At 46.3% G+C, this 13,173-nt stretch overlaps 1 protein-coding gene across 1 annotated transcript in view; it reads right to left on the bottom strand.

Annotated features, from left to right (window-relative positions):
- Positions 1 to 13,173, bottom strand: part of LOC119378906 (uncharacterized) — a 48,457-nt gene that overhangs the window by 16,367 nt on the left and 18,917 nt on the right. The window contains exons 6-7 of the mRNA XM_037647975.2: positions 8,286 to 8,610; positions 6,793 to 7,072 (exon numbers count right to left, since the gene is read on the bottom strand). Of these exons, the coding sequence (XP_037503903.2) occupies positions 6,793 to 7,072; positions 8,286 to 8,610 (605 nt within the window). The remainder of the gene's footprint in view (positions 1 to 6,792; positions 7,073 to 8,285; positions 8,611 to 13,173) is intronic.

Here is a 13,173-nt window from a genome sequence, read left to right as displayed (position 1 = left end):
ACTGAATATTTCTCAATAAAGATATTACATGCTCTATCAGCGTTATTTTCTGCAAATGCGTCCACCCAACTCAGCTGATGTAAGGCTGCGTTTGAAAGGGTGCCAATCTACACTCGTTGGTGTTCTGAAACCTTGATGAAATGTGGAATATATTTCCGCAGAATCTTGCGTAATGGATTAGTTATTACCCAAAAAAAAGTTATACTTGCGTTTTTGTGTCATTTTGCCTCAGTGATTTTGACACAACAACAACGGTTATATTTATCGCATTACATACGGCGCGTACGTGACAGCGGAGGCAAACAGGGGGAAAAAAAAGAAGGCGTAAGATACGACAGCTTGACGGAGCCACATGCCTCCGCACATTCATAAGCAGAGAAACAGGTGTGTTTGCTTGAAGCCAGACTATCTTTGCCACGTAATGTTTGCCAAAGAGATAAGAAGATAGCCGCCATTACATCTATGATACCAACCTCTTCTGCACACACAATACAGGAAAATGGAACAATATAAGGTGAAAAATTACGGTGAGAGAGCATAAAGTATTGGCGTTCCGTAAAGGTTGTTTCCACATTACCACCCACTTGGCCATGATCCCGATTCCTGAGTATTGTACACTACGATATCGTTTAGTCTGCCAGTGGTCTCATTTTTCTCGGCCAGTACCGTACATTACGAACGAAAGATAATGCGTTACTGTCGTTGCCATGGTTGTAGATGTGGGCACCTTTCACTTGTTTCACGTTTGTATTTTTATGCAGAGTATGAACGCGCACGTGCTGTTCCAGGGAGCCCGAACGACACGTTTGCCCGTATATATCTCGGAATGTACTTACAAGCTCTTTTGGGGTAACGAGATAACGTATTGGTACGTTTTATGCTTACGCTAAAGCAATGCGCAAACAAGCGCGTACGGCTTTGATGGCACCATTGGAAACACACTTAGCTCTTAGAGAGACTTTATCCTCGCGTGTACTGTGGACCGCTAAAGTTCAGGCAGAGTGCTAATATAAGTATCGTCCCCCGCAGCTAATATTCCGCGGGGGCTCTGTTTCGAACGGACAGCCATGCGGCTGCCGCATGTGCGTAGTCAGCTGACTCTGCATCCGGTTGAAAGCTGATCCGGCGAGATATGCGCTGGCAGCGGCTTGGCCAAACGGTACGAGTTCATTTTCTAACATAGTCCACGCTCTGTGGATGAGTTATACACGATACTCGCCGTAGTTTTCAAGGTTGCACCGTTTTTCTCGGTTTCTTTTCTTCTTCTTTTTTTCAGGAACATCTGTGTTTAAGAGTCTGAATTTGGCGAGACTGCCGGGCGCAGATATTTGTCGTAATGGCTTGAGGTTGCCCGTATTTCAGCGTCAAAAGTCATGTTGGAAGGGGCTGCCTTTGACTGATCTCAGAGCCGCGACAGAGGAAAAAAAGTCACAGTTTCGCCGCAAGGGCGAAGCAATGAATGCGATAGCAAGAAAAGCGGCCCGTGATGGACGCGCTGCTACGCTGCAGAAACATCTACCCCCCGGCAGCAACTACTGCGCGAGCAGACAGCGGAAGGGCAAGGTTCTCCTTGAGCAAATATTAGAAGAAGCGAGCGAGCTGGCCGACGACTTTTAAATGCGCCCGTTGCGCTCCTCGCGCCATCTCAGTGATAATGAAGAAAGGCTTACAAGCGCCTGCCGGGTGTGTATATAACGCTCGCCGTTAGCTACCTGAAGGATCTGCGTTTTGTGGCGTAGTGGTTAGCGCCACGTGCTGCCGAGCGAGAGGTCGCTGGTTTGATTCCGTGCTTCCGAAACATTTTTCTGAATTATTTTTCCCTGGGACTTCTATATATATATATATATATAGATATATATATATATATATATATATATATATATATATATATATATATATATATCATTCTGACGAAGGCCGTGCCACGGCCGAAAACGTAAATGAGTAAAAATATGCAATTTTCGTAAGTGTGCTCCTTCATTTCTTCAACTACATGTGCACCGGACCTTCAGAACTTTCTTCTGAATTATATATATATATATATATATATATATATATATATATATATATATATATATATATATATATATATAACGTGCATGACGGCGGCGCCAAAAACTAGCCGAGACTGTCCATATAATTGCTATCGCAATAATTGTAGCAAGGGATACGCCCCGAAAAGCAACTCAGTTAGTCCTGTAGAAACGCTTGAGGCCCGTGTACTTAGATTTAGGTGCACGTTAAAGAACCCCAGGTGGTCGAAATTTTCGGAGCCCTCCATTACGGCGTCCCTCATAATCGTATCGTAGTTTTGGGACGTTAAAGCCCACCAGTTATTGTTATTATTCACTTCCGCCTTCCCCAGCGCAGAGTAGGCGACGGGGCTCCGCCTCTCTGAACTCATTTCTTTCTCCCTTTCCTCCAGATATTTAGACTTTACAGCAACTTGACTTGACAGAACGTCAAATCATAAATTTGTACAGAATATGTTGCAGCGTGTTACATGCTGTTGCCTTAGATTCGTAAAGCTAGTGGTGTTCCCACAGTAGATCGCACATACTGTATTCACGCAGTGCTAATGCTTTAGCATTCAATATCTGTACGTCATGTGCATGAAGTGTGCGTATTGCGCACTTTTCCATCTTTTTTCTTTCATGTCAACTTATGTTTACTTTCAATACAACTGTTTTGGAATAAGTGTTTATTCCTCCAACGTCCTTGTAAGATTATACAGCTCTAATATTCTTTTCTCTCTGGCACGGCCTCCCCGTCCCTACGTGGGAGCGGCCCGCGATCCTCCCCCTATAAAACGGGGGTGGATTCCTTCAGGGCCTAAATAAAGTTTTTTATCTATCTATCTATCTCTTCAGACTAGGCCATTAGGTGAAATCGCCGCAACTGTATGTATATACTACACCAAGTCCGCGCTCGCGATGGGTGGTATGCAGCCAACTTATCATTATTAGCAGGAAGATTTCTTACGGATATCAAGCGCAGCATTTCAAATCGATTAGACTGACGACATTTATGCTTCGTTGCCGAAAACAGCCCACATGCTAATTCTGGTATGTATTTACACAAGCACACACACATACACAAAAACGCATGCTAAACCTGTCGAAATATCAGCCAAAAATTACGTTCGACAGACGTGCCTCATAATCATGTCGTGGTTTTGGCACGTAAAACCTCGCAATTTAATTTTTTTAGGCTTTGAAAATCCTGGTTCCTCCGTTATGCAGAGCCAGTAAGGAATGCAACGACTGTTTTCGCTACGTTATTATTATTATTTTTTTTAATTATTATTCACTGTGCACGACTGACCAGTCCACCATTCCGATAACACATACAGGCGAAGCGCCGCTGGCACATCCGACGAAAAAGCAGATAATTAGAATCATATTATCCAGGCCAAAGGCCACTGCCGGTCTAATTTGTGAGTGACATGGCCCACATAGGCCTGGTTTCCCTCACACTGCAAAGTCAGGCAACTGTCGATGACGGCGTAGTGTCGTGTCGTCACATTGTTATTTCTTGTATAAATATAACAGCGTTTACATTTCGACAGATACAATGTCCGATCGTTCGAGGTGTGACCCCTCATCCCCCACAGTAGCACGAAAAGCAAAGCTTTACGAATTTACGAATCAAAACTACGGTGGCGTATATTCTTAGGGTTATGGCATTATGTGTAAGTAGATTTAGGTCAGCAGTGATTCGCTATACATTTTAACGCTGGTTGCAAGCCCCGTGGTCATGTTTCACTTATCATTAACGTAGTCAAATGTTACATCAGCAAATGATACTGGCAAGAATAAGAGCTACAATGAAGAGGCAAACGTAACGGAACACACAAACACAAGGAACACGAAACAAACAAATCAGATGCGAGAGGACTCCGTTCCATACATACCAGTCAGCGCTGTGGAGGCTACGCAAGGAGTTCGGTCAGTAAAATATATAACTCCGCGCGTCTCATAGCCGCGTTTCGTCGTTGTTAAGTGCGGGCAGAGCAACGTGCACACGCATCGAGCGTCGCTACGCTTCAAATGAAAATCAGGAAACAAAGACAACGCTAAGAGATGTAGAACGACATAACAGGGTTCCTCCAATAACAGGATCTCCAAGCCACAAAAACTTCTAATTTATTACTCCGCATAAAACTGAAAGAAATGACATTGTTAGTGTGAAACAATTAGGAATGAACTATTTCCTGGTGCAAACACATCTACAGCAAGAAGTCTGGCCAGCCTCTACAGCGTTGGCTGCTGCGTATGACTGCTCGCACTTATCGTTTATTGACGTAAATAAACGAGGCATATTCCTCCAGAACACCACATAAGTTTCAGTTTTCACTAGCAATAGCATAACTGCTAGAGCGGTTCCCGTTCAATTAGTAGATCTGACATAAATATGCAAATAAAATATGCTAATCGTTGCCTTTCTCCAGAAATAGCGAAACGTGCTGCAGTCCACGAAGTGCCCTCAAGTGCAATTTATGAGTGTTCGCACCTATACATATGGACTCACACATGCTTATCTGAACAACAAACGCGGGTCACCGGGAATATTTATTCTCCACACCATATACTTCGTGAGACATATGTTACTGAAGGTATTCTGAGAAAGCTAAAGTATCACTAATTTTTAACACACTATGCGAGATATGGCCGTAGTGCCTTGCACATACATTCTTTACTCTTCGCGGACACACTGGGAATAGGAAAACAACGTTAATAAAGTGTATAATGAACCATAATTCATTTCTTAGCATTAAAAAAATGCAAAAGAATAATATTGTCCTCAGGCTCTATTTTTGTATTACACACTTGAATACACCCACACAAGAAAGGAATTCGCAGGAAAATGGAAGCTTGAATTGATCACAGTGACAGCAGTTGAGAAACGAAATTTTCGGAAGCCAATGTTTTGGCACCAGGACCTGCCAATCGTCGTCAGTGCGGCCACTAACGCAGGCAAGTCTCATTGTCGAAAACGTTGGCTTCAGCGATATTCGACCACTGTCAGTCGAGAATACAGCCTCGACATAAAAGGTAAGTTCGTTTCATTTTTATACGGAGGTCATGTTGGGCAATAATCTAGAAATAGTTTCGACCGAAGAGCCAGTTCTTCGGGCCTTTCATCTAACCGTTAATTATTTGAAAGGCTTTTCACTTCTCCGCCGCTTTTCCCTGCCTTCCGCGTTTTCGTAAATGAGTATCTGTTTAAAATGTTCACATGGGCGTGTATTTGCTGCGCTGTTTCACTGGGCGTGCTACATCTACATTCCGAAAAACGGTATTTTTGCGGAACAGTATAAACACTGTTGTCTATACATATGACCGTCTATAATAGATGTGCTGAAATGAAATAACATATCAGGTAAAAAAACAACAACAAACATGACTAGTTGGATGCTCGAGTTGCGTAACGTAGTTAAAGCGCTCAAGAACGCTCACTGCGAAAGAGTCACTATTGGATTCAGCTCCAGACCGCTTGATATTGAGAGACAGTCTGAAATGCTGTGTGTGCACGGCTGCGTGGATGGAACTATTACTTTTAGGTTGGTGCATCGAAATTACGTTTGCCTTTTTTTTTTAATTTCCTCTTCATCTCTTTATCGTTTTGTTCGACTCCACACATAAAAAATGAAGGCAGCTTCGCACTAGGGTTGTCAAGCCTGAAGGAAGTGCGGAGCTGGGCAGCCTTCTTTGTTTCTCTTCGGCTTTCTCTTTCTTTCCTTCTCTCTTTCCTTCTTTTTCTTTTTCCGTTTTTTTTTCTTTTTCTATCTTTATTCCTATTTATTTCTTCCTCTCTCTTTATTTCTTTCTCTTTCTTGCTCTTTTTATTTTTCTTCCTATTTTTTCCTTTCTTTCTCTCTCTTTCTATTTCTCGCTTGCTTCGTCCTTTTTTTTCTATTTTTATACGTGGTTTGCCTGAGTTACGCCAAGCGACGACAGCATACGACAGCCCGGGCCCCTAAAGTGCTCCGCACTTATCATCATCAAGGCGCTCGAAGAAGGAGAGGAAGAAGACTTCTCCTTGGCGCAAGCAAGCGCTCAATATGCAACAGATGGCTGTGCTATTCGTGGTTTTGCCTGCGTTACGCCAAGCGACGACAGCATACGATGACAGCATACGACAGCATACGACAGCCCGGGCCCCTAAAGTGCTCCGCAATTAACAACATAACAAAACCGCCCTCCATAAATGCGCTAATTGATGCGGAAGACAATGCGATTCAATCACTTAATTGGGTCACTTCGACTAGCAAGCAACAAGTCAATGTGACCAGAAAAACTTGGTGTTATACATTTTATTTGGACAACACGTGATCAACAGTGGTCAAAGTAATGCCGCGGAAAGCAACGTTTTGACATGGGATCAACGTGTATTAGAGCTCGAGATAAGAGTCCCTCAGATGAAGTCAAAGACATAACGACGGGTTCTATAGACAGAACAGGATGCCTGTCTAAACAGTATGGATGATAAAAACGAGCATATGAGAAATGAATGCGCAATAAATAGTTCCATGAAAACTTGAAAAATGAAATACATCCCTTGGCAGTGTCATGCAGTAAAAAGCAGCATAACTGAGCGTGGAGTGAGGAATGAATCGGCAGGCATCCTTGAAGAACCCTACGCGACTTGACGCAAAAACACACGTCACATAATGAGCAATTATGACAAGCACTGCCCCATTCGCAGTCTTAAGGGTTCGAATTCTACACACGCACACACAATAAATATCTTGGGCTGAAGGATTGAGACCGCGGTAGCCGCATGGCCTCAGTGTGTCGCCGAAGCGACAGGAGTCATTGGGTACTCGTTTGCGATGACCCTGGTGCGGGCGTCCTTCTTAGGCAACGAGTAGAGCAACTTGTCCCAGAAGTGAGGTTCACCCCAACGCAGATAGTTGGTTTCCTGCATGTACCGTTGCAGTTCTTCGTCGATGCCTTCGGGACAGACCTCGCCAACGGCTACGATGATCAGGCGGTTGATGTTGTCCTGCAGGGCACGGTGCTGCGCCACACGGAACTCCCAGCGGCACCATTCGCTCTCCACGTAATGCCTTTAGAAGTGAAGAAAAAAGAAAGCTATGGGGTTAAAGTAATCAAGCCCCCCCCCCCCCCCTATAATTTTACAGTACGACTACAACTCTTCTTACACCTCAACAGTGACTTGTAGTTGGTTGGTTTATGGGGTGTTTAACATCCCCAAGCGACCCGGGCTATCAGCGACGTCGTAGTGGAGGGCGCTGGGTGATTTCGACCACCTGAGATTTTCTAACGTGCACTGACATCGCACAGTACACGGTCCTCTACAATTTCACCTCCACCAAAATGCGTCCGCCGCGACTGGGATTGAACCCGCGTCTTTCGGGTCAGCAGCCGAGCACCGTAACCACAAAAAAAAAAAGCAGTGCGAAGACTGAAGACCAGAAGCTAAGCACACAACACGCTCGTGCTGTGCGATTCTCTTCTTATTCCCAGTCTTCGCGCTGTTCGTTTTTTGTTTGAAGTGCTTTGAATCTACCGGAATTGACACTACGTGAACTTAGCTTTTATTCGAGGCAATTAGTTGCACTTGTTGGAGAAATTGACGAGACTGTATTCACAGAACGTCAATATTTTATGTGGACATGTGATCTGTGAGCACCGCTTCAATTTCGTTTCATCTCACATTGATATACAGTAATGCAATAATGAGGCTCTCTGAGACAGAATGTGTTAATCAGAAGTATTGTAATATAGATGAGTGACACAATTTTATGGAGGGCAGTTGAGGCGAGGACATAATCCTCTGCCATACAGTGACTTCGTATACAGAATATACGCAGGCCGTCGCTAAAAAATATAAGCGCTTCGCACATGGAGCTAAATTAAATAAATTGAACCGTGAAGTTCAAGTTTTAACGCTCCGGAAAAGCGCAGTGCATTATGCGGGACGCTGCGGAGGAAGGTTCTCATTCATTCTGACCACAGAGCGTTCCTCAGCGTGCATTGAAGTATACATAGTCGAGCATTTTTACGTTCCTCTCTAAGAAAATGAGGCGAGCGTGGCAGTTTATTAAACCCGCGACCTCGTCCTCAATAGGAGAAGGGCTGCAGTCACTATAAACCAGCATGTATACGGATGCCGGCCACTGCCAACGATTTCCGCTCAGCAATCATTACTCAGCAATCATTCCGAGCAATCGAAGGAAACATTTAGACCTATCTAATGGAGCTCTCATAAGACGTCCCTCAAGGATCACTCCGAAGTGCAATGCTTGAATGACTCACTGTGTCAGAACCAGGAGTGTTCGCCTTGAGCACGATACGGCCTCCTGGACTATGTCTTGAATCAGGAAGCCACCCTTAAAGTTCCGGTCGTAGGTACAGACCGAGAAGCCATGCGCCTCGATCTTCGGCAGAAGCTCGTGGTACGCCCACTCCCGATCTTTGCTGCTGAACGAGAGGAACACGTCGAAGTCCTTGTCCTCGTCAATGTCGTCCTCCTTGATGCAATTGAGTGAGCGGCAGATTCCGCGCGCGTACAGCCACACCCTTATCTCCTGCTTGTACTTCAGGTACAATGTCACGGATGCCATGGCAGTAACCAACAATACTGCGGAAAAAGACGACACCGGTAATGACAGCCTACCAGGACATATCTATGCGCACTTCGCACTGTACAACACTGGCGCTCCCGGTTATCAAGAGCATATGAGGAATTCGTGGACTTTGCAAAACCGAACGGACACTCAGCATTGAGTGCAACACTAGCAACAGATTGACTACAGCCGTCATAGCAGAAACCATGTCAGGAGCGCAATAAAATATGAATACGGAAAAAATGCGTCTTATAGTAACAAGACGTGTCATACTGTCGCTTAACAATACTGTAGTACAGTGTCTTCATTATGGCGTGATTTCCACGTATATATAACAAACTTCTCCACACTGCAATCTACAGAGGCAGTGTTCGTTTAAAATATACATGTTGCCTTCAACAAAATTCATGATATTCTGCAAAAACAGAGATCACTAACGACTTCGTACACGTTTCTTTCTTCTCAGTCTCGAAATAAAAGCAGCGATTCACGTTATGAAACGAGAAAGTCCACCTGGCAGCTTTGTCATTTCGGCAGCGACTAACCAAAAGACAACGGACGACCAGTCATTCCTGGCCGCACAACACATAACGAGAGAGAATAGAAAAAAGTCACAATTGCGCTGCAATGCCGAAGTATTGAATGCGATAGCAACTAGTTGGAATGCTATTCGAAGTAAGGCCAGCGGCTCACTTTTTTGGGAAACGCGGCCGCGGCAGTGAGCCGTCTGTGGCTTCACCGCGAACTTCGTGATGAGCGCACAATGCATGTACGAATGTATGAGCCGTCTGCTGATCGCCTCTAATGATACATCGCGCGGGACCGTGTGTGACCACGCCCGTTCGGCCAAACTACGCATTTGCTGCCGGAGGCACACTCAACTCCCCCCCCCCTCCTTTCCGGCTCTTATTTCCATGCGCCTTTCACCTGACGAAAGATGACAGGCGACGTTCCTCTCTGTTTGAGCAGCAATCAGTAGCAGTCTTCGAACGCTTTCACTTGCGCATAGAACATACAATGCGCGGGACGATGCTATAGATTTGGACTTCATACGGAACATCACGGCGACGACAAAGCGCCTGTAGTGTCCATACAGTTTCTATCGGAATAAAACAGGGAAAATTCAGGAAACCAATGCAGCCCGATGGACGCCGAGTGTGAAAGAAAGCCGATTCCCTTTGTTCTGAATGCGGAGCGCAAAGAGAGCTGCAGCTCTCGAATGCATCTATACTCCATCTCACCACTACCGTTCAGCACTACCAAGGCTACGGGGTGTAAGCAAGCCACTCGCTTGTGCAGCCAAACACAGTTCCAGATATAATTACCTTACAATTGGCAGGGTTGAAACATTTGCGCTTGTTTGGCACGTGATCAATGCGTGATATGTTTATTCTTCGCATTTATGTCGTGTGCCTTTAATTGCTGTATCAGTAACCGCCGGTGACTGTAGTTACAACTTACGGGTTCCACAGCGCACGATGACGACTTGATAAATTGGAAGCGGATGGCACCAGCTGCGATGGGTGGAGCCATTTCTTTTTAGGGGCGAAGCTCCTTATGCCGTGGGTCTGTCCATCCTACGTCTGTTTGTAGCGTTGTAGTAGCCACCTCTAGCTCGTGAGAAACGCGCGTTCTGGTATGCAGTAGAAGAGAAGACGACGTTGACGAGTGAGACTCTCGTGCGTGTTCCGCCCTGTGTGCATTCTTTCTTCTTTACTGCGCGCGTTCTGGTATGCAGTAGAAGAAGAAGACGACGTTGACGAGTGACACTCTCGTGCGTGTTCGCCTGTGTGGCGTTCTTTCTTCTTTACTACGTCTCGTGTTTTCAACGACACCCGAAGACAACATTTCAGAAGTAACGCGCCATGAGGCTCCCTCTTGCACGCTTTCTCTATAGCTCGGAGGTCGCCAGATGGAAGACAAGGCTGCGGAACGGAGGGCACGGAAGGCGGCGGCAGCGCGCGCTCGCAGACAGAATCCTGAGGTGAGAGCCCGCGAGGCCGAAGCTGCACGTCGACGCCGCGAAGCAGATTCGAGCCCGCGAAGCCGAAGCTGCTCGACAAGCTGCACAGCTGCGGCGAGAAGACCCCGCCGTTCGAGCCCGCGAGGCCGAAGCTGCACGGCTGCGGCGCGAATCGGATCTTCAAAATGTGAAGGACCGTGAAGAGGCGAGAAAGCGCGCGTACCGGCAGGCAGAGCCCGAGGCTGTGCGAGCACGTGAAGTGGCTGCAAAACGCACCAGGCGGGCTCTGCCCGAAGGCGCCGACGCGCGCTTCCAGCGGGACTTCCTTGATAACAGTTTCGGCCATAGTTGCGGTGTGTGTAACAGATTGTGGTTCTCAAACAATCTAGTCACAATATCTTCCATCAAGAAGGACCACGCTCGCACCAATGCCATCGCCGTGCTGCAGCGCGAGTTCGCTTCGCCCCACTCATCATCATTCACCACGTGGATATGCTGTGATTTTTTTTCTTCAGCGATGCCGTCTGTTCGCTCTACTCGCCCTACGCGTGCGAGCAGACGCCAGGGAGACACTGAGCAGACGTCACGACGCGGATGAATACATGTGGAGGGGCTAATCGCCCTTCCTATTGGCTAAGGGGCCCTGTAGCCTTCACGGTGCTGAAGGGAACTTCTGAGATGGAGTATAGACGATTTTCCGCAGCGGCGCACGGGCGCTGCCATGTTTGATCACGTGATCATAACTGGCCTTCCCCCAGCCATTTGCCCCAGCCAACGCATTGGGCCAGCGAAGCGGCCGTGGCCGTACTATGGTGGCCATAGCCGTACCACACGAGCTGGTTGCAGCACGATGTAAGCAAGACACATGCTTGCGCAGCGAAATATAGTTCTACATGTAATCGCCTCAAAGTTGAAAACGTTGAGACATTTGCGTTTGTTTGGTATGTACCACGCCACAACGATAAGCGATATGTTTAATCTACATCATATTTATGGTGTATGCCTTTAATTGTTGTATTAGCAGCCGCCAGTAGCTGGGGTTACAGGCCAATATGGCGCACCCATGCAGACGCGACAGCCCGCTTCGATCCGAACCCGCGCTTCCTACTCGCCCACTGTCCTCACAGCAATAAATAAATGGCAAAATCGGCCATCGCTTTGTGTCAGCTCACGCTGGAGAAAAAGCGGCAGGTGTGGTTTGTCCTTATTATTGCGATCAGCTGTGTTTATTTAGCCATGCCTGCTAAGCCTTGTCTCCGACAATATGAGAATGAATCTTGGAAACACTGCAAAATACCGAGGAGCTTCAGGACGCGAATATAAAGCAAATAAATACATAGGTTTTGAATTTGCGGGCCACACAGCGCAGGACGACTACGTGATAAATTAGAGGCGGAAGGAAACTGCATCCACAGGTGCCGCCATGTTTACTTTTCCGGCGCTGCCGTCTGCTCGCTTTTACTCGCTTGCGCGCAGACGCTATGGGAACGCCGAGCAGACGACGCGACGCGGATTGAGACATATTGAGCAGCGCTGCCAAAGGCCACGGCAGGGGGATGGCCATACGGCCACGGTAGGGGGACGGCCACGGTGCGGTGGCGCCATCTAGTTTTGATTGAAAAAACCAGCTGCGGAAAATCGTCTATAGATTGTATACGAACAAATGAGAAGGGAGATCTGAACGAACAAGTAGCAGAGAGAACCTTCTTAAATAGATCAGCCCATACTTGCAAGCAACCGTCTTGCGGTCGCTTGTGATGTTATAGAGTATAGCGCACTCAAATTGCTGCTGAGGCAGATGCTCAGAGCGTCCCTATGCAGACGATTTCACGTAAGTCATATGGGCGCCGGCACTTATACGCACGTTTTCTAACTGTTGTATATCGTGACGTGAATTGATAGGGTGAGGAAACGTCGAACGCACCAACCCGACCGTCTTCATTTGTATACGTCCACTGCAGCACTGTTCGTTCAGTTGTTCAAGATACAAACCGGCAAGGTTAAGAGCCCAATATGGTGGCACCGACAGCCGTCCGTAATATATATATATATATATATATATATATATATATATATATATATATATATATATATATATATATATATATATATATATATATATATATTGGGGGTGTCGGAAAAGTGTTAACGTATTTGGCCTATGTTTTAGAACGCGCCTTTCATGACACAAAGAATACGTGTCACTCAATTATATACTGCCCATTTCGCTCACTAACTTTCCACCATCTGTCAGGAAGCAGCAGAAGTCTTCGTTCATGGAAAGACCTGCGATTATCTGCTAAAAACCGCAGGTGCTGATTTACAGCATCATCGAATTGAATGTTATACCATGGAAAGACTAATGCACAGAGCGAAAGAAGTGGACGTTTGGCGGTGCGCAGCCAGGCGGGTGTGGTGGGCGTGGCAACACGTCCCATCCAAGTTTCAAAGGTTTTGACAGGTGACAAAGCTTGCCTGTGGTTTTGCGTTGTCGTGATCGAACACAATCCCTTTCCGATTAACGATTTCTGGCAATTTCTGCACGATGGCTTCGGTCAAACTGATCATTTGCCGAGAGCACACTTCGGAATTAATTGTTCGTTCCTAAGAATAA

Source organism: Rhipicephalus sanguineus, chromosome 1 (assembly GCF_013339695.2).
Source record: "Rhipicephalus sanguineus isolate Rsan-2018 chromosome 1, BIME_Rsan_1.4, whole genome shotgun sequence".
Classification (NCBI taxonomy): domain Eukaryota; kingdom Metazoa; phylum Arthropoda; class Arachnida; order Ixodida; family Ixodidae; genus Rhipicephalus; species Rhipicephalus sanguineus.
Note: the sequence above shows the minus strand (reverse complement) of the source record. Positions and strands in the feature narration are given on the sequence as shown.